General features: G+C 42.4%; 2 protein-coding genes across 2 annotated transcripts in view; one reads left to right on the top strand and one right to left on the bottom strand.

Moving 5' to 3' along the window:
* Positions 1–13,138: 13,138 nt before the first annotated feature.
* ppic (peptidylprolyl isomerase C) lies at positions 13,139–18,475 on the bottom strand. Its single transcript, XM_064297230.1, has 5 exons — positions 18,185–18,475; positions 17,156–17,269; positions 16,616–16,709; positions 15,765–15,949; positions 13,139–15,093 (listed from the first exon to the last, which is right to left on the bottom strand). Exons 1-5 carry the CDS (start codon positions 18,281–18,283, stop codon positions 14,965–14,967), a joined length of 621 nt encoding a protein of 206 aa, XP_064153300.1. The 5' UTR covers positions 18,284–18,475; the 3' UTR covers positions 13,139–14,964.
* prdm6 (PR domain containing 6) overlaps positions 16,118–21,621 on the top strand; it is a 66,288-nt gene continuing 60,784 nt past the window's right edge. Inside the window, exons 1-2 of the mRNA XM_064297228.1 lie at positions 16,118–16,327; positions 19,736–19,836. The gene's annotated coding sequence lies outside the window, so the exon portion shown is untranslated. The remainder of the gene's footprint in view (positions 16,328–19,735; positions 19,837–21,621) is intronic.

Genomic DNA, 21,621 nt, shown 5'->3' with positions numbered 1-21,621 from the left:
AAACACAGTCATATCCTTTTACTGTATCCTTTTCACTACTTCTTTATCTTGTGTCTTGTCTTCAATACATTTTCCTGCCATTTCCAGCAGTCGTGGAGTCAGCTTTCAATATCTCTGTTGCTATCTCATCTTTACCTGGAGATATATGATACACACATTGTCTTTATCTTCTGCAATGTTGTTCTAATATCAGATTTTACAATGTAGTCTGAGTTGGTTACCTCACAGTTGGGGTCACGTCACCTCCATTGAAAGATTTTGTATTCTGTTTTGGGTTCGCTTAAACATTTCTTTACCTTCCACTTTCTCTACAGTTACCCCTTCATATTTCCATGTTTGCATGACAATTTTTGTTTAGCTTCTTTCACTGTTGAGAATCATTTTAATCACATGTAATAGCGATGATGATATAATTCTTTTTTCAAGTCTTGCTGGTCTTGGGACCCATCCCTGCATTAGAACAGTGCCTTACCAGGATGAGCCACTCAGCAACTGTTACCATTGCTGCTAACACATATACTCCTCATTTTCCTTCTTTAGAAGTCTTTTTTTTTAGGTCAGGATCAAACTTCCTGGGAATAACTGCGGACCATATTCATAAGCAAGGTTATCAAAATAATCATTAGGGAGAAACATCTGGAAAAAATCAAGGCATGAAAGGTTTTTGTTTGATTTTATCTGACTATTCCGTCATGCTTTTCAGTTTTTTTTTTTTCTTCAGTTGTTTTCTATGACCCCTCACTGATCCATGGCTTGTGGCTTCCCCGTAAGTGTCCTTCTTATTTAAAAGTTACTGAAGATGCACACAAGGAAGCTGTTTGTCTGAACACTACTGAGAACTCTTAACTTTGCTTCAGATAAAAAAATTTCATGCCGTGCCACTTTTTGATTTTTTTTCTAGTTTGTTTTGACTTTAAATTAGCTTTTTTGCCCATTTGTGGGTACTTTTACCCATCATCACATTCATTCATCGTTTAATAATTTGGTCTTCATTGTGGAGTCTTAGTTTCACCTGTTTTGAGAAGGATCTTAGCAGATACTGTTTTAGAACGATCTGCAAGAAATTTCTGTCACTGACCTAATTTTTACACTGACCTGTTTTTACTGTATCTGCCCCCATTGCCCACGCGTTTGTACTGTATATTTCCCCTTCCTGAACATCTCACCGTTACCCGTCTTTGTTTTTCCGTGTGCTGTGGGCCACTGGCCCTCCTCACTTGGTTTGTTTTCAGGGTTTTCCTCTCTTTCCAGAAAAACCCCATTAGCCTAGTTTCTTGGGGGAATCGCACGAGAGGGGAGACTGACTTGACTCTTTTTACGGTTTAGTAAACCGTGTTCTTTATCCAGCCCAGCACCTTGCTAGCCAGGGCTAACAACACAGGCAGTAACGCTGAAAACCATCCACCTCAACTGGCACAATGATATCTATTTTTGACTCTTTATAAATAGTGTTCATGAAATCAGTAGATATTGAGATATTAGATGTGGGCAAAACTGTTGTACAGTAAGATACATTGTTCAATAAAAAGAGACTGTGTTTTTATAACCAATTTATTACTACAAATGTAATGTTTTCTCATTATGAATGGCACCTATTTAATATAGTAATGTCCATATTGCCAATGTTAGGTATCACACATAGTTGTTATTGTATTTGCTGTGAGCTATTATAACGAATCAAAAAAAAAAAAACTAGAAACTGCTGCAATTTTGCTTTGAGAATGCGTATAATTATTCGCGCATCAGACCTTTTTTAAAAAAAAATACTTTTTCTATTTTAAAAACAAGCATTTTAAAAGATTGCTGTCTTTTCAGCGTGTGTCAGCAGTTGCAGATATTGACGGTCGCTTAACTGGAAGACTCTTCGCTCGCGACCCATTCGCGGTCCTCCATGAACAGGGGGGGGCCCTGCCTAATTTGATTAAACACTTCGTTGGGCCGTGGGAGATTAATGTATTTTTCTCCAGCGTTTTTTTTTTTCTTTTTTTTTTTCCTTCTAATAGCTTTCTGCATTTAAAACCCTGGACCTTGTTAATTATGCACTTGTTGTCCTGGCCGGCTGCAGCCGCGGTTCCGCAGGCGCTGTTATTAGCCGGGTAACCTTGTTGTCACGCGGAAAATCTCTCAAGAGTCGAGCCTCCCGGTCGAGTCCGCAGCGTTCCCCCGGCCAGGCCTAATTACTATGCTCCGCCTGCCGCAGGTACGGGCCCGTCTCGCTGGTTACCGGAGCGGGGGGTTCTGTTGAGAACCAATAGGAAAAGATTAATTGTTTGGTTTGGTTCATCTCCCCCGGGGGGGGGGAGGGATGGGGGGGGGACACGGGTCACTTAATAAAGAAAAATAATTCCTTCTCCCGCTTGATTCGGTTCATTTTGAGAGATGGTTCGAGCTCGCCGGCCGGTATGGAAGGGGAAAGCATTTGGCCCCCCGCGAAAGAACTTAAGCGCCTGTACCTGCCGTAGCGACGAAATACACATAAACAAACGCGTGCAGGAGGGAGAAAAAAAAGGGGAATTGATGAGGGTGTTGTATAGTTGTGTCCCCCAGAATCCTCATTACAGAGATAAAATTAAACAGGCCTCCGAATTGTTCTTAATTTGTGCAGCAAGGCACAATGGTGGAGACTGCTGGACAGAGGCACAATTAGCAAGAGCCTGCTAATTACACGTCCCGGCATCTGCTGAGTGAACACATCACGGTCCCGAACTGCATTAGTGGCATGCAGTCAGGTCGCCGAAACTGAAGGTCAATAAAACACGCAATTAAATGCAAATGGCACGGCGAGGTGTCAGAGAGGCGACCTTTACAAAAGAGGGGGGACCTGCGACCAAAAATAGGCCCGTAGGCAAATGCAGTTGGGTTTTAGTAGTGAGTGCGTATCTCTAAGCACATTAACACTGGTAAGTGCTCGTGTTGAAGTGCAATGCTAGAGCCAACGCTGGTTAGAAGAAAAAAAAATCCGAAAAATATACATTTATACTAATTTATACGGAGTTGAGATATTCCAGGGTAACTACTGGCCTGCAATGAGCTTCTTATGAGACAGTGTTATGATCGATATCATGCTCAAGGCTTGTGGAGTAGCACAATTAAAGCACATCTAATGTTCATCTCCACCTTAAGAGATGCACATGGTACCACATCCTTTGACAGAGTGCACGTTTTAGCCGTTGCTTGCTGTGTCAGTTTTAGCAGCATTTATTTTCTAGTCTTCCGTTAATATTCCCGGCTAATTCCCGGGTTTTCTTCTCCGGGATGATTAGAGAAGATTGATGCTTGAGCGTGAGGCCTACGACAGCGCAATGCTTTGTGGCAGGCTAGTTGGGTTTATTAGCTGAAAGTTGTTTTTTTTTTGTTTTTTTTCCCCCTCTCTCTCTCCGGCCCGAACAGGGACCTAAGTGTAGATAGGCAGTGATAAATGCAGTCTTACACTGTTGATCCAATTCATTTGTCAACAGCGTGAAAAAGGTTAATCAGTATTCTCCATCCAGGTTATGCTGGGTTTCCCTCTCCTCCCCAGTAATTGTGCCTCTCTCCCGCCCCCCCCCCCAACCCCCCGCCCCCCCTCACCATCATCAGGCCCGGCCCTCACCGGCCTGGTCAGGGCACTGAGACCCCACAGCTCCGCAGCCACAATGAATTATCTGTGATTGCAGCGGAGATTATATTTCTCACTCGTCGTTGCTGCTGCTGCTGCTGCTGCTGCTGCAGAAAAAAAAAAAAAAAACAAACACAGGAAAAAGAAATATCACTAATAATGTCAGCTCTCTCTCACAATTTATACGGAGGGTATTTCATACGCCGAGCGTACGAATGACCGTGAGAGAAGAAGAAGAGAGAGGGGGAAAAAAAAGAAAAGAAAAAAAAAATCAATCGCAATTCATATTTCATAAGGCCGTAATTGCTCGCGAAAGCGTGCGGCTGTAATTTGTTTTGGGGGGCTGCTTGATGACAGTACCTTACATGAGAAAACAAGGTCTTATTTCTTCTCTGTACCCCCCCATCCCACCCCTCCACTCCTCCCCCAGTTTCCCTCTCTTCCAGCTCCTTTCATCTCTGCCCGGACACGGCTGGTGGAAATGAGGGGTTTGTTGTCAAGGCGATTGCATGTTTTTTTCTTTTTTTCTTTTTTTTTTTTTTAACTTGACAACGTTCTATCATCTGTGAAGTTATCGATTTGCCAGCGTTTTAACCATCAAACTGGATCTATTTGAGTGACTCTGGTTTTTAAACAATTTCTCGGACAGGCGAGGCGTCACAACAATTGGCCGCTTTTAAAGACAGTATTTCAATTTGTGGACAGTGCTTCAAAACCGCGCGCGCCCCCCCCCCCCCCCCCCCCCCCTTTGAAGCCGTCTCGGGCTTCTGAAGGCCCCGGCGTCGGACAGAGTTGTCATTGGGGGGAGAGAAAAAAGAGGTTCGGCTTTATGGATTGCTGTTAGGTCAACAAAACTTTGGCAGCATTGATTAACTTGACAGTGAATACACCAGTACATTTATCAGTAATGGCCGCGCTGCAGAAAATCTAATAAGAGGAGAACAATCCCCCCCGGAGCCGCGGCCAGCCGAGCGTGTGCTGGAAATGTCTGTGTCTCCCCCGACGCACCGCGCCGTGGGTCAGGCGCCCGCCATCGCCGCGGTGATGCCCCCCGAAAAAGGCGCGCGTGGGGCGTCCCATCCCGTCCCGTCACACCGCTGTTCCACACACCCCCCCAACACCCCACCCCCCCTTTATGTAAACCACAATGCAACCTCGAGGGGGTGGGGTGGGGTGGGGTAGGGGGTTTTGTGTAGGAGGGTTGGGGGGGGGGGGTTGTATGGCAGGGCATCGTCGTGGTAACGCCCCTGCCACTGTCCCGCAAAGTCAAAGGAAGCACGGTAAATTATTCCCAACCGTACTGTCCCCCCCACAGGGTGCAGTTTGAGAAACAGATTCAGACCGTCTCGTATGTGATCGCCAAATGACACCATTGACCCAGTGCAGTGGCTGTATGTCTGTGCTATGATTGTGGCCTAATATGGGCATAACGTGTGGATGGGCACACACACAGTTTGCAGCACAGTTGCTAATAACGCCACGCGAAATGACAGAATCCCTTTTTTTTTTATTTTTTTTTACCCATATGCGCGTTACTGACAAAAGGTTCTAAATTTTCACAGTACAGTTAAACATCATTTGCATCCCCGGCTATAAAACACCGCGGCCACGCGTCAGAGTTTGGCGGCAGGGCTGATCGATTAGCCGTCACCTGGTCATCAGGTTCACTCTTAGGATTCAATTTTTTTTTTTCCCGCTCCCCGTTTTGCATACCGCATCGATCGGACGCGGCAAACGAGCATCAGGCGCGGCGGCGAGAGGATGAATTGTTTACTCGCATAAAAATAACCTTTCAATAGGGGAAGATGCATGGCGCGGACCTCGGGTGGCGTTCTGCTGCCCCAAGCAGATGGCATTCAGCTGCTATTGATCTGAGCCCTGCAGGAAGATGTGGGGGGAGGGGGGGGGGCGGGGGTGGGGCGCACGAACTGGGCACGCTCAATACGCCTCTTCCACTCTCCCCCCCCAGCTCCTCTCTGTCCCTCTCCCCCTAAAACAGGAAGAGCAAGAGTAAGGGGGGCTCAATGAACTTGATTGGTTCCCGTTTTTTTTTTGTTGTTGTTGTTGAAAAATACGCACCCGTTGCGAGAGAAAAGTCTGTTTTATTTACCTTGGCGGAGTGACAGGAGAGGCAAATTACTGTCTGTTTGTTTCGGTTTCTTTGCATTCTCGGACTGCTCAATAATGTATTCTCTTCGCCTCCCCGTCCCGTCCTCAGATCCCAGACACACTGCGCAAGCCTTTAAATTAACATCAGACTTAAAGCGGGCCTAAACAAAAGGCAAAAAAAACAAAACTTTGAGACATTATGCAGGTCCCATCAAAAATTTCAGCCAGATGGATTGAGGGGGAATGGTAATCACGTCATTACTGTGGAGAATGCTGCCCGCGCTGCTCGGTCAAGCCCAGCGTCGCTCAGAGTGCGTTCACTCAAAGCTGAGTGGGCTTTTCAGCAACGGGGAAGAGCTCACACCCCCCCCCTCTGCTCCTCACCCACCCCCAAACCCCCACACCCCCCGCCCCCCACCCCCAAACCCCCCGACCCACGCTGCGTCTCCCCGTCACAGCCCGGCCCCCCGAGCTCCCGCCTTCAGGCCGCTAATTAGTTTCAGTGGGAATGTGAGGTTTGGTGAAGCCTGTCCCACCCACACCCGAGCGGGAGGAGACCAGAGGCATTAGTGAGACAAATACGCCGAGGCCTCTTCCTCTTCCTGCAGGAAAAAGCCCGCCGGAGCGAGGGTCCGGAGACGCGTCGTCGGAGGGCGTCCGGCCGCGGGACGTCGCTACGCTTTTTAAAATTATTTATTTATTTCTTTATAAAAGCCTTGTTCCTTTTAGCATGCAGCAAGTAAAACTTTTCCGCTGCGCGTAGAGTAAGGCCTGCTCTCACGCATTATCTCCGCGCGCGCTGAGTAGCTGAATAAACAACGAGCGTTGTTTTCAAAGCATTTTTTGAAAATGCACGCATTCCACAGGGCCTGTGCGCTCGTGACGTCATCGGCGGAGTTCGCATCAGCTGTTCGCGTGGACAGAGGGCTGTTTGTCATTTTGAAGAAACGCGTGTCGAGTACATCGGCCAGCGCCTCGTTCAGCTTTGCCGCCTTTAGCAGCAGCTCCTTAAGGCTCAAAGTGAGATATAAATTGAGGCGTGATCATTAGTGTGACGACCGAGCATTAGCCCATTATTATTATTATTATTATCGTAATGTAATGGCAGCTTTATGAGCGTATATCCTCACAGGCAGGCTAGACGCGGTCCAGCCCGCAGCCACCAGGAAGGGAGAATCATCTCCGCTGAAGGCTCCAGGTGAAAAGCACTTACGGTCACACACACACACACACACACACACACACACGGCGTCAGCTGATTTATTAAGCACCGCATTCTTTTCTGGCTTCTGAGCACTGCATCCCGTTGGTGATTAATGTGGCACGATGCATAAATTTAACGGGATGGCTCCTGCGCGCGCGCTTCATCTTAATGATTAAACATTGCCGCGATGGCCCGCCTAACCGCTTCCATCCGTCCTCTGTCGCTAAACCCTGTCACCGCTCTCCCGCTATTTGGGTTTTTTTTTTTTTTAAGTTAACTGGGACGCATTTTTCAGCATATCTTTTTTGTCGCTCGTTCGCTCGCTCGCTCGTTCGTTCGTTCGTCGTATTACCATCCGTAGAGAAAATACAAAAATGAAAACCCGCGTATTTGTTCTGGCTGCCAGCTGGTTTGAAAAAAAAAAAAAAAGAAAGAAAAAAAAGAAAAAAAAAGAAAAAAAACGGCCCTATTACGGGGAAGTGTGATCTGATGCTGCTGTGAGGAATCTGAAATTCATTTATAAATAGCTCCTCTGGGCCCCGCGGCCCCAGAGCCGGCACGGCGGTGCTGTTTGGCGGTGTACCCACTCATAATCTCGGAAGGTTGGAGCCGCTGTCGTCCGACCTCCGAGCGCATTCTTCAGTTACCGCGGTAATTGGATAATGAGGAGGCCCCGGGCCCCAGAAAAGAATGTCAGCGTTCGATTTCCCGGGGATCCTAAGTGAAGATATGTCACCATTTACCGCGCTTTCCGTGACAACGCTCCTCGGCCGTGAGCTCGGGGGAAATCATTACGCTGTTTATACCCCTGCCCTGTCCAAACGCCGCCTCCCTTTGATATTTTCGGCAATGTTTTCCACCGAGTGATGGTACCTCGCCGGGGGTCGAGACAGAACAAGTCCCTTTTGTAAATTTGTGACCATATTTTAAGCGCGGAAAGGAGTAAAAAATCCAGACAATTGGAGAGGCGCTGGGCGAGGAGCCGCGTGGGAGCTGGGAGAGGCGATCAATGCAATCCACCTGCTATCTCCCTCTCTGAGCCTCCAGAGCAAAGGAAGCCTCAGTGACTTTTAAAAATGGAGTTCAACGGCTCACATACGTTTTGGAGGCAAACTGAAAGCTTGTGACGCCGGAGTCGAAGTCTGGGCTTAAACTGATGCATGTTTCCTTGTCAAAATAAATGATAATAATAGCAAGTGTATGGAACCTTTCAGTGGGGCAATTGTCCAGATTACTAACAGAAAATCGTTTTAATGAATACATACATATTTCTGCTTCAAAATGCATTTTTATCTCTTTGCCGTTACTCTCACCTTCGTGTGATTTTATAATGGGAGTGACAGGGCTTGCGTTGTCTGTTTGCAAGATCTGAAGATATGGGCCTATTATCAAAGAATACCCTTGGTATAAACGAATAGATTCCGCGGTGTTAAAAATGCATTTCCATGGGAGCAGCCAAAATAGCTGTGTGGGTTGTGAAATGCTTGAAATACTGAGATTGAGAGTTGAACTATGGATTTTAGCCAGCTGGATACGAATGAATCACTGTAACTGTACCCCTCCCATACCATGTCACTGTCAGGTCACTGTGAGCCCTCGGGCACTTCCCAGAGATATCTGTCCCTGAGAACGTTTTCCAAAATAATATTAAAAATCTAGTCACTCCTCACTTTTCAACAGCTAAGAAAAAGATGATTTTTTACATTTTATCAGGGCTGCAAACCTTGTGCGAATGGAACCCAAATAACAAAAATGCCTGTCCTGAAAAATATTAATAGTCAGTCTTGCAACAAAATCCAAATACGATGGAAAGATCCTGCAAAAAAACACGACTCCAGGATCTCCAAACAGACTAAATATCCATTCTGTCTGATGCGCTGATTGTACATCTACAGTGTGTCAGAACTGTCAATATGATAATACAGGGCTTAATTGTAAAAGTCTGGGGAACTAGGAGCAGATGGTTATAATTGTCAGACAGTATAACGGGGTTAGGCACTGCCATTACTCAACAGTCAATATGGCAGAAACTGAAAAGTGATCTGCAAACGATTTCACTGTCAGAAACCTGTAGAACGATACAAGAGCGTCCAAGCTTTCCAGTGTCCCGATTTTCAGCAAGCGGACAACGTTGAAGGTGTGAGGCATCCTAGAACGATGAGGAGGAAATCGGCCTTGTCACAGTCTTGGAGGGAAACATTTCCGCATGAAATGTGAGCTCTATTACTTCACAATTTATCTAGTGCCAAACAAGACAGCGTTGAGGAATGTTCATATAACGAGCATTTGGGTCATTCTAAAGTCATGGCAAAGCTACCTCCACAACTATGCTAAATTGTACTGTTATATATGCTAATACATAATCTTAAATTGTTAGACTTACAGCGTTACATTTATGAGACACAAAACAGGACTACCCTATCTCATTCTTCAAGATTGCACTGACACTGTTGTTTTCCATTGTAAAATTATTGCTGTAGGCATTAGTCTTGGTTAGTCTCAAATATAATTATATATAATATGTGCTTACAGCAATTATATCATTGAACAACATTCATGCTGTAGGTCAAAGGTCAATTATATTTTCAAATAATGTAGCTAGTGACAGGATCAGCTGTCACAACTGGAAGGATGAGGTCTGAAACACTAATTGTAATTAGTACATCATGACTACAGAAGAATTTAAATGTGGAAGACTAAAAGAGATTAAAAGAAATATATAATTGAATCATGAAGAGCTGTGAATTAGGAAAATTATGAATAGCTGTGTAAAAAAAGACGAAAAAGGAAAAGAATTGCACATTGAAGGTTTACTGCTGGGCGCGTGATTTGCTCTGTTGTGCTGCAGCTCGGCCAGATTCAATCAGGCAGAGTTTAAGCTGGTTTCTGTGAGGCCGGCTCGCCTTGCTTTTGACCTTTCCAGTAAACTGTCCCATCAGCCTGCGCGGCTGCTCCTGGGGGACCCCCATGAGCTGCTCGGCACCGCCGGTAATGAAGCCTGTCATCCCTCCACGTCCGCTGCCAGCGGCGCCGGTCAGAAACCCCGGCTTCACGACGCGGATCTTTCGTCAATATAGTATCTGTGCTCCGCGCCGGCCGCAGCCGGAACCAGAGCCGCGGCGTGTCTCTCCTCCTCTCTGCTACCGGCCCTGGACTGGCCCCCGAAGGCCCATCTGCGCGCTGACCTGTCTTGGTTAGATGCACACAAACACACTCACACGCACACTCACGCACACACACAAACACACATACACACACACACAAACACATTCACACACACATCACACACACCCCAACACACTCACACACATACACACACACCTCACACACAACAACACTCGCTCGACACACACAACACACATACACACACACACAAACACACGCGCACACACAAACATACATACTCGCTCGTACACACACATACACACAAACACACTCATACACAAACACAAACGTTTTGGAAACACACACACGTTTTCATAAACACACACACTCACATACAGTACAAAATGCATGTACACAAATACATGCGTAGGCCTTTTTTTTAGACTTTTACCAATGAAAAGAATGTGACTGTTTGAACTGACACATCTATGTGAAATGCAGTGACATAATGATAATTTTGTGCATTTCTTATGAAATACAAGACACTGAATTGACTTAATGAAAATGACACTACAGGAAGTCACTATAATTTTACAAATGCCAGTACTCATGCAAAGAACTTCTGCCATTTTCTTTCCCCCGAAATGGCAGACTCATTTAAATGTTCATCACATCTTCTGACTTCTGGAAGAAAATCGCAAGTCACTATTCCATCTTATTGCAATGCGCTTTGACCAGTAAATCTGGGCAGCGTTTGTATGAGGCTTGTTTTTCTTCCTGTTCCTTACTCAGCATTTTTGGTAATTATAACCATTTCCCAGGTAAACTGTCCCGCTGTGCGAAGCCGCTGAAGGTAACTCAATTTCTCACATTTTAATTGGCTTTGAAAGATTTTTTTTGTGGTCTCTGGTTGTATTAATAAAAATAAAGTTGCTCATGCTCTAAGTTGGCAGTCATAGCTATTAGTCCACTATTAATGCACACTATACCTCAGAATGGTACCTTATTTTCAACAATGGCTTCCATTAAATCTAATCGCTGTGATCTGATTCTTATTTAGCTGTTGAAGGATTTATCAGGTGTTCATTTTTTCGTTTGTTTTTGTCATGCGTTTGGTGCTTGCTGGGATTTATTGGAAAACAATGGATGACCTTAACTGCTGTGGATAGTGATGGGGCTAGTTTACAGGGTTTAATGATCACAGTTAATTCGATATTTGGGTTGAGGAAATAGTTTGGGAAACCCCTTGTGAGGATTTGCAATAGTGCTTTATTATACTAAGAAAAAGTGGCGTCAGATCAGAGTATCTTTATGAAATGATAAACAAGATACCTGTATACTGAGTTCTGTTATTACGCAGAACAAACGTGAATATGTATTACAAACGTAGAACAAACCTGACCATGTCTGATTAATTTAAAACATGATTCCGTCGCGCCGCTTTTTGATTATCGCGTGAAGGATTAACGTCCAGGTGAGCGCTCGTGCGCGAAGTGATAACGGTCGGCGACGGGTCTCCCGTCCAAATCCCGCGCCGGCCTCCCGAGATTCCTCTCCCTCTCAGCTCCTGACCTTTGTGTCCGCGGCTGTTTTCCGCCCCCCGCCCTCTCGGCGCGGAGACAGGGGCGAGGAAAACAAATCGCATTGTGTTCTCATTAGTCCGCCGTCCTGTCAGGACAACCTGTATCGCCTGTCAGTGCCAAACATTTAGTCAACCAGAGACGCTCCGCTACGAGAATCGGGCATTTGGAAACATCAAGTGTTAGTGGTCCTTCTTGGGGAATCAGCAGTATATTCTAGTGACTGATGTATGGTGGTGCTTCAGTCTCTAGATTACGCTCCATTTTGTTTGGTTTTTTCATGTCTCTTTCTCAACTCTTAAAATGTAGAGAAACTGAGACTGAGAATTTTCTGAAACACAAAAAGCACCAATATTGCATTTATAAAGAAAATATATTTTATTGTTTTATATTTAAATATATATATATTTTAATAATATACAAATATATTAAAATAGTATACAGTAGTAAACAGTTTCATATGTGAAATAGGCCTATTACTACCGGCAAAAATCTCCACTGGTTGAAGAAATAGCGTCAAAGTCATATGAATCAAAACTTTAAACACGAGAAACTGATTTTCAGTTTGTGGGTCATGATGTAGTGCAAGCTTGTACTAAAATGACTGTATTTAGGTGCAGTCCTAATGGTGAGTTTTATGATATCTGAATTCATAGATATCAGACATATCAAGAAAAATAATATTTAAAGTAATTAAAATATAATCAATTCATTTTTAAAACCTATTTTTTTGCAGTTTACTTGCACAAAAAGCCAACTGCAATTTATTAATTACATTTAATTTGTTCAATATGGAATAGTTTTACGTAGGATGAAATTACTGTTTATTGCATGTACAATGGTTTTAGATTGCATCAGACATATTTCCTATGAACTTTGACTTAGTCGTATGTAGTGCATTGAAATGAAAAATTTAAATTCACAATTATATATGTACATTTTAAGCAGGATGGTGCCATATTTTCAGATATTTTATGGTGAAAAATGCCACATTTGATTGACCGTGGAAACTCCCTGTTTTCAGCCACGTCTCTCTATTTGGACTTCTTCAGCTTCACAGCTGTGCTTGGAGAAGCTTTAATCCTAACACAGTATATATTCTATACTAATATAGCATATATTTTACACAAATATAGCATATATTTAATACAAATATAGCATATATTTCCTCAGTGGAATTTCATAGGAGTCATCCATATACTACACAGTAAAATGTCCCAGTGCTAATTCACCTTTAACAGACAATATTTGGTCCCACTCGGAATGTGTGACCAAATGTAATCTTTTAAGAGTTGAATTAACACTGGGCATTTTACCGAGTACAGTTTATCCAATGCAAGCATTGCTTTTATCAGTGACTGAATACTCTGCTTATTAGATTCATAATCTTTACAAATGTCCTTCCAAATGGTCCAAGCTTCCCCTTACTCTGCATGTCACGCTTGCTTGCAATACCAAAAACTTTATTCCAATATTTAAACCAGTTTACCGTACTAAACCTGAACAACATATATTATTTAATGAATGATAGTCAAAAATGCATTATTCATTCAAGAAATGATACTTTATTTTAGTTTCCATACAAAGCCTGGTGGAAATACCAGCTTGGTTCCTGCCTGGTTTTAAGCTGGTCCAGCTGGTTTGGCGATGGTCAAGTTGGCAACAAGGTGGTTGACACAGCAACCACACTGGCAAGACCATGTCCAGCTAGTGGGCCAGACAACAGACCATCACCAAATTCCAGATGGTATCCAGCTGGAACAGACGTTGATACCAGCCAGAATCCATCTTAGGTTGGCAGCTGGAATTTCCTCCAGGAAAGCCAGCACACAGTGGACCTGGGTCTTATGCAGTACATATTTTACCAAACAGGACATTTTAATGAAATGTTTAAGAAATTTATGAAAATATATGAATTCATCCGCTGTTTCTGGTGTACCCAAGAGCAAACAAATATAACTGCTATCATATGAAAGAACTGTCAGTGAACGGTGAATAATAATTCCATACTGATGTCTAAGACCCTTGCGTACACCAGTTATTTACTATGGCGATACAAAACTGAACTTACTTAAAATGTCACTCTTACATTGTTATATGGGCATCACAGGTAGACATGCTGCCCTTGCATGAATGTCTCTTGGTTTAATACAACTGAAAAAATGTATGCTTTATGCCTTATCCTTACCATTAACTATATCGAGATGGATGATTTCAACAAGATATAGAAGGTCACATATTGACGAGCCAGCTAGCTACCATAACTTAAGTTCTTCTCCCCAATTTATGGTTAGTTAGCTTGTGTGTGTATGTATGCATGTATGTATGTGTGTGTGTTTGTGTGCGCGCATGTGTTTCACTTCTTAAAATGTTGCAGTGTGCTATGAACATTTGTGAGGTGAACACACAGTTTTCATGGTCATATCTGCCGCTGATTAATTCTCATTGTTACACCATTAACTAAACACTGCACTTGAAGGGATGCCCCACTGACCATATAGGGTTCAAAACAAAATGTGGCAAGGGTAGTTCTTTTTCCAGTTCTTGTGCCAAGTACTTAGCATGTAGTGCTAAGTGAAGTGCATCGTGGGAAGAATGGTCAGGCAAGGACACAGTAACTCATAGATGAGTTAGCTGCTAATATCACATCAATCATCACATGATATGCAACATATAGCAGGTTGCTGGATGTTGGGAATGTCTGACAAGGGCTGAATTTTAAAAAATCATAGTAATATAAAATAATTTTAGCCATTATGCCATATTGCACGCAAGATGTAGAAGGTCTACTGACAATGAAGGTCTGTAATAAATCCAGGCTCTAAAGCTTGCTGTATCTGTGCTTTTACATGCATGTTTTCACAACTTACGTGCCAGTGGTGGAGGGGAGAATCTGGAAAAGAGCTACCCACGTTTGTCTACAACCACAATTTCTGAAATAAATACAGCGAATCTTTACATACGTTTTGTACGAAACTTGCATATGTGGCAGGGAATTCATTGGCACCCACAATGCAGCCTTCCTGGCACTCAAATACTGCATTTATCAAGAAATGCAGAAAAATCATTTACTTACACAGCACAATGTTTGGCATATATATTACTTCTCAGCATGTGTCACAATGGTAAAGTGCTATTCAGCTGGTGCATACGTGTACACTTCCTTTTTTGCTTGGCAAGTAGAATATAAAAAGTTGCATACAGTACCTTAAAACTGGATCTTACATGTATCATATGGCTACGTTATTAGGACAGAAAATACTTTAGAACCTGTAAGCATTACAGTGAACTTCTGTAACAAGCAAAAATCAGGCATGTCAGTAGCAGGGTGGTAGTACGATTAGTGTTATTAGCGCGTAACGCTAATCCTACCAGCCCTCCACTTCTACCACAAAGGGCTCCTTGACTTCAATCTTCCCGCTGTTGACAATCACGCACTCCGTATAGGGCAGGTTCCTTTCGTTTGTGTCCTGGAGCTCGATCGTGTGAACCACAGACTGCAGAAGAGAAGACCAACGATGAACGTGAGAAAACACAGCCGAATCGCTCAAAACTAAGACAACTCATTTCGTTAAATTGTCAGATGGAAAGATAATACAGATGCTGATAGACCTTCTGGTCCTTTTCTTAGTCCTGCAAACTCACAGGCCTCAATTAAATCACCATCTTGTGCATAACCCTGACCGAAAAACATATGCAACACGTGAAAAAAAAAAAACTTTTAATCCGAAAACACAATTTGATGAGTTAATTTAGGTCATCGTCATCATCATTCCTTTATTTAGACTCTTAAAAACAACTACATGTATCCACAATAAAATCACAAATACGATTTTTAAAACAGTTCAGCGGCACCAGCGCATCCAATTTAAAATATCACTGTAGCACATTCCACAGGACAACTGCTGATCTCACGAAACATGCATTTGTGAAGAAACCGTTTCACTCAATTTGCAAGTCACAGCGTGGCGATGTGTTATCCAGCTGTAGAAATGCAGTGTAAATGCTGCGTTAAAAAGTTGCGTAAGTCGCTCTGGATAAGTGTCTGCTAAACGCCTGTAATGTAATGTAATGTAATGTGTCGAGGGTAGTTCTTTTTCCAGTTCTTGTGCCGAGTACTTAGCGTGTGGTGCTAAGTGAAGTGCGCTACGAGGAAGTGCGGGCGTACCATGCCGTCCAGGACCTTGCCGAACACCACGTGTTTGCCGTCCAGCCAGGGTGCCCGGGCGGCGGTGATGAAGAACTGCGAGCCGTTGGTGTCGGGCCCTGCGTTGGCCATGCTCACCCACCCGACCCCCAGGTGCTTCAGCTTGAAGTTTTCGTCGGGGAAGGAAGTACCATAGACGCTCCTGCCTGGAGCGGCAACAAGAGATTCAGTTTCCAGATAAGCAACTCTGCTGCCGCCTGCATCGAATCAACGCTCGTATTTAAATTTGACCTTAAAGTTGATCTTTGCCTTTTTCCCTCACAAACACGGTTTAAGGAGCTAATTGTGGCGATCACTGAACTTGCGAAACTATGTCTCTGAAGCACAGCTTGGCAGTTCATTTTAAGTCAAAATGAAGGACGACTGTCGACAGAATCATGGGTTTAGTGGACAAGAACGTCCATTAAACTGTTACAGAAAATTTTCCTTTGAACACACAAATCATTTGCACTGAGAGTTGATTCCAAACAATTTTTTTTTTTACAGAAAGATGGTCTCATTTCACTTTGATGCAGCTAAGGAAGGTACTTTTTGAATGAATTGACAACTTCCATACCCTTTTAAACCAATCATTTGCATGCTCCTGATTTTTAAAATGACACCAATTTAAAAAATGCAAAAGTTTACGATTTTAATAAGGAATGACAAGTAAGAATATTTTAAGAGTAAGAATATTTTTTTCATTTTCATATGCACCATGCTCTTTCCCATGAGGAATTAAATTTGGATCAATATTAACGCTGCTTAAATTCATGCTAATGGGAACGTGAGTAGGTATCACCTTCCAGTCCTTCCCTGTCACCAGAGCATACCTCCTGTTCCATCCCCAGCAGTGAAGTCCCCTCCTTGGATCATGAAGTCTTTGATGACTCTGTGAAACTTGCTTCCCTTGTAGCCATACCCTTTCTGCAAAACGAGACCCTTTTAAAGCACTGGTACGGTTACGATTAGCACTTTGAAACCACACCTTCGTTGCGTTGTTGTGTACCCGTACAGCAGGATTAATCACTGTCAATGTAAAAAAAAGGCTTAGCTCCATGAGGGTACGTTGCAGACTTTGCAGACAAACAAAACATGTACAGATTACGTTCACTCTCAAAGGGGTCAAGCGTAGCTGTCAGCAATTATTTTGGTCATTTGGGTGTGATCCTGTAATGGATGAGCAAGCCACTCAACCAAGTCTCACTTCAATTCACAGCAAAATGTCCAGTGCTAATTCAACTCTTAACAGATAACCTTTGATTCCACTCTGAAATGTGGGATCAAATGTTACCTATGAAGCGTTGCATTAACACTGGACATTTTACTGTGTTGGTTCACATCACTATGAAGTATCATTATTAATACAATACCTCTCCCGTGGCTAGAGCAACAAAGTTATTGACAGTCTGAGGAACCACGTCTCCAAATAGACCAATGACAATCCTGCCGACCTCGTGCCCGCCCACCGTTATATCAAAGAACACCTGAAAAAAGAAAAGAATATAAAAACACGGAATTTGCAAATCTGACCTAAAAGAATGTGCAAAACGTATTCATGAACGTATTTTAAAAGCCAATTGATGTACAACATTATTATATACAATAATTAAGCGTATCTTGTCTTTTTTAAAATAAATCCAGTGGACACTAATTTTATCGAATTTAATTTTACACCATAGAGTATACTTGTTTCTTACAGACTTGGTGTTAAGTAAGTCGGTGTAATTGTCCTTTAGATGAAAAATATGTCGTTCATAGGAAAAGGGGTGATGGAATGTTTGGAAAATAACCCTGTTTAATTGATCATCCATGCACAACACGTCTTGCTTTACTTAGTCGTCTTGAAGTGGTCAGTTAGGCCTAATGTATGTTTAGACATTCGACTACTGCTTCGCGAAGACGATAAACAAGACCAATAAAAATATATTTATAAATAAATATATAATAAATACAAAAACAGGATGTGTACAAAGCCGGCCTATAAACAAATACATCTTGCGCAGTCATTGACATGCTAAATAAAACATTTGTTTATTGCCAAACACTAATCGATGTTGAAGAAATAGCAACGATTCTATAACACGGGCAGCACGGATTTGACCGTTCGCTAGGTATCTCCATGGCAGCCTACATCATTACCCTGATGTTTGTATATAGCCTATGTCCCAACGTAGATGCTTATTTGCAAAAGAATTTCAACTGTAATTGTATCACTGAAATTAGCGTATACAATGCGACTGACCGAACTCAAAGAGCATAAATGTAGCCTACGCGTATGTCTGCCGGTAGCAAGCTAACGTTAATTGCATAGGCTATTGCAGAATACTGTAGCCCATCGCTCCGGTATTCCTTACGCAGAATTGCTGAGAAATACGACCAGTGCAGGATGCGGCGCCTACCTTAACTGTGACTTTTGGTCCTCTCCTCGCTTTGGAACATTCTGAGAACGAACCTAAAACGAGGAGGATCAAGAAGGATAACAACACTCGGAGCTCCATTTTATTTTTGCGTAAGACAGTCTAGTTGGCGTTTTTTTGTGGCTCAAGGCAAAACCAGCGTGTGCTTCCTGTATTCATGGTCCCTCCTCCAAGGAGGGCAGCGAGACGAAAATGATTATGATCGGCTAGAAAGAAGGAAGACACAGGCTGAGCAACTTATTAAGTCTGCCTATTACAGTAAGGCTGCTTCGCTGGTGCCCTCAAACGACGTCTTGCGCTTTTCCGGTGTAATAGCCTACATATTCAGTTCGTCATCAAATCGTGTAAGATTTAGGAAAACTGGACATTCCCCCCAGACCGTACGGGAATGTAAACGGAGTGTTGATTTTTCGGTTGGTGGATTAGCCTAAGGGAATGTGATCAAGCAAACTCTACCACCTCTGCAGATTCTTTCCCAGTCCAACTCCTTCAAAACAGCTGAAACTATGGAGCCTGAGAATATATAGGCCTACTGTAAAGTGTCAGGTTGTCATCTAAAACTACAAAATATCCTTACATCACATGTGCAGATAGGTGTCCTTTGGTTAGTGCGCCAGTCAGTTTATCTGACTAACTCACACAAACAGTCGGCAGATTTATATTAAGTGTGGCAAAGTGCACCATGCATTGAGAAATATTTGTCGAAATGTCATCATCTAGGTATTTAAGTTCAGCAATCCAGGGACAAGGCACAATATGACAGTTCCCATTGCTTTTGTCAAGATTTCTGTGCTGTTGTTTAAGTACTTCCTGACAGCCACTCTTGTTTTGAATAGATGATGTATTTGTTTTGGAGAGAAATTTGTGCTTTCCAATTTTATTCAGCCTTGATGGACTGAGAAGCCAAAATACCCACGCTTTCCACAAATTATGCATATTTGACTGCCATTTTTGTGTACAATTACAAGTTTGATGTATAATTAACGTTGGACTGAAACCTGGCAGAAATAGTACATATTGGCCCACTTCCTATTTCCTGGCAGCCATATTGATTTTTTGGCTTTTTCACATCAAACTGTACAAACTTAGATTAAAATGACCCCAGTACCTCATAGTCATTGCACAAGTGACACTTTAAAAAATTCTACCTTAGCAGATATTTGCAGATATTTGATAGGTTGTTGGAACCCATTTCACTTTTTTCAATCAGCTGTGTAGCACCCTCAGATAAATCCATTAGAATTAGAATATGGCTTCGTGTAAGGTTCAGTGCAATACAAAGCATTTAAAATTGCATGGTCCAAGCAGTTTTGGCATGTATCTTTAAAAAAATAATAATAACAGTAACTACAACATTGCTCTATATTTGATGAAACGTATAAATATTGTGTAAATATTCTAATTAAAGCAGTATGTTCTACTTTTGCTTCCAGCTTGGGTGAAGGTAGCCTGTTCTTACCGTAGCGGCAGTACAGCACTGGCTCTTAAACTTTTTAATACTGGGAAGCAAATTCGAAATTTTGTTCCTTTCAGGCGCCTGTCCAGCACGCATACAAGCATGGCCGTGTGGACTACAGACTTATTCCGTGACCCATTTTGACTCCTGGTAAATATGCCACACACATCATACCAAGGTAAATATGCGGGTGGAACTTTGATGTTACATGGATGTTTTGCATCTACTTGTTAAGGTCAACTGAATCATGAACTGTCTTGAATATACACTGGACATTTCAGCAAAAAAAAAAAAACTGATTTCCCCTTTTGCCGAGAAGTTCAAACTTGTTGGCGAATAGATCTTTCAGCAAGACAATGATACAAAGTGTACTTCAAAACCAGCCAAGAAACAGTAAACTGACCACAAAATAGTCGTCTGGCCTCTCAATCTCTAGACTTCAACTCGATCGAAAGTTTGTGGTTTGAATTGAAGAGGGCAGGCCACAAGCGCAAACAGACGCATCTAAAGGATCTCGAAAGATTGTATATGGAGGAATGGTGAAAGTTACCCCACAAACACGTTCCTCTTCGACCTATAGACAATAAAATAATACCTATTTGCAATACATTTCTATTTGTAAAGAATAGGTTTGGATAGCACAGCTACCCAAACATCCTTTTGGGTAAAGCTGTTTGACTGAACCTTTTCATGAATAAACCAGTGCGTATTACAAATCTGGCCCACGAAAAGATCTCATACAATTTCATGTTCAGCCTCAGTGTATTGTAAACTTATAAAAAAAAGCTGTGCGTTATTGCCTTGCATGTGTGAATATGTGTTTGGTGCATGATATAATTGATAGTTGTGTAGTGCATGTAATTTGCACATTCTACTTGCGTGTTCCCATTTTAGACGCATCTTCAATAGCAGCTCAATATCTGCAAGTCCAATGGACTGACGGACTAATTCACACTGATGCATTTACTCATTACTCATTCACAGTGAATATAGATTAACTCGAAATCGTACTATATGTGTTTTATACTCAACTTCCTTTTTATAGTTATAGGAAAATTATCATGGGAGAGCACAATAGACTTCACTTTACATTAAACTTATTGGTTCTCTATGACAGATCAGTGACATAGCCAGGAAAATCACATTTGTGACACAACATGTTCAATAATACACATTAAAATGTACAGTGTTAAGTCAACTCTTACAGAGTAGGGCCATATGTACTCTGTTAGAGTTGAATTAACACTGGACATTTTTACTGTGTATACGCAAGCCACCACTGGTGCATGTTTTGAGGATAGGATACTAAGCAATCTCAATAGCATTTGTTTAACAGTTTTGCGGCATTAAAACAATGAAAACATTCAGGTCCTGACTATGGAAATGTCTGCATTACATGACCTAGCCAGCGGAAGCATTGTTCAGACAGAATCACAAAACGCAAAGCTTGGCAAGACATTGAGCATCATATTGGAATACACAGCAACTCAGTATTACGTTTGCTGTGCATAAATCAAGATTATGACTAAAAAATAAACGTGAATCCTCTGAACTGTTATATTTAATCCCAGTGATGAGTGGTAGAGGTGGGCTGTATAAACCCGCATACACTACTGAAATTACTCCAGTTATGCTTCTTGGAAAACATTTCAGCATGGAGTACAACTACAAAAAAATGAAAAAAATTAAATAAAGCCAAACAAAAGAAACAATGATCCAACTAGTTTCCTTTCTCCGAAACTCAACACGCAAGTGCCTGGATCTTTGCCCGCTCAGGCCAAAACATATTTCTGTTTCATATATTTCAATTCTGAGCAGCAATAAAATTAAAGCAACTTATTTCCAAACTTTCATTCTTTACTCAGCTCCTAAAGAAACAGTGGAGCCCTATCCTGCTGTGTTCAATGTTGTTGTTTTCGTGGAACGTTGAAATACTGCTGAATGCTCATACATTTGCTGAATG

The sequence above is a fragment of the Anguilla rostrata genome, chromosome 10 (assembly GCF_018555375.3).
Source record: "Anguilla rostrata isolate EN2019 chromosome 10, ASM1855537v3, whole genome shotgun sequence".
NCBI lineage: Eukaryota > Metazoa > Chordata > Actinopteri > Anguilliformes > Anguillidae > Anguilla > Anguilla rostrata.
The sequence above is the reverse complement of the archived record's forward strand: the minus strand, read 5'-3'. Positions and strand labels throughout refer to the sequence as shown.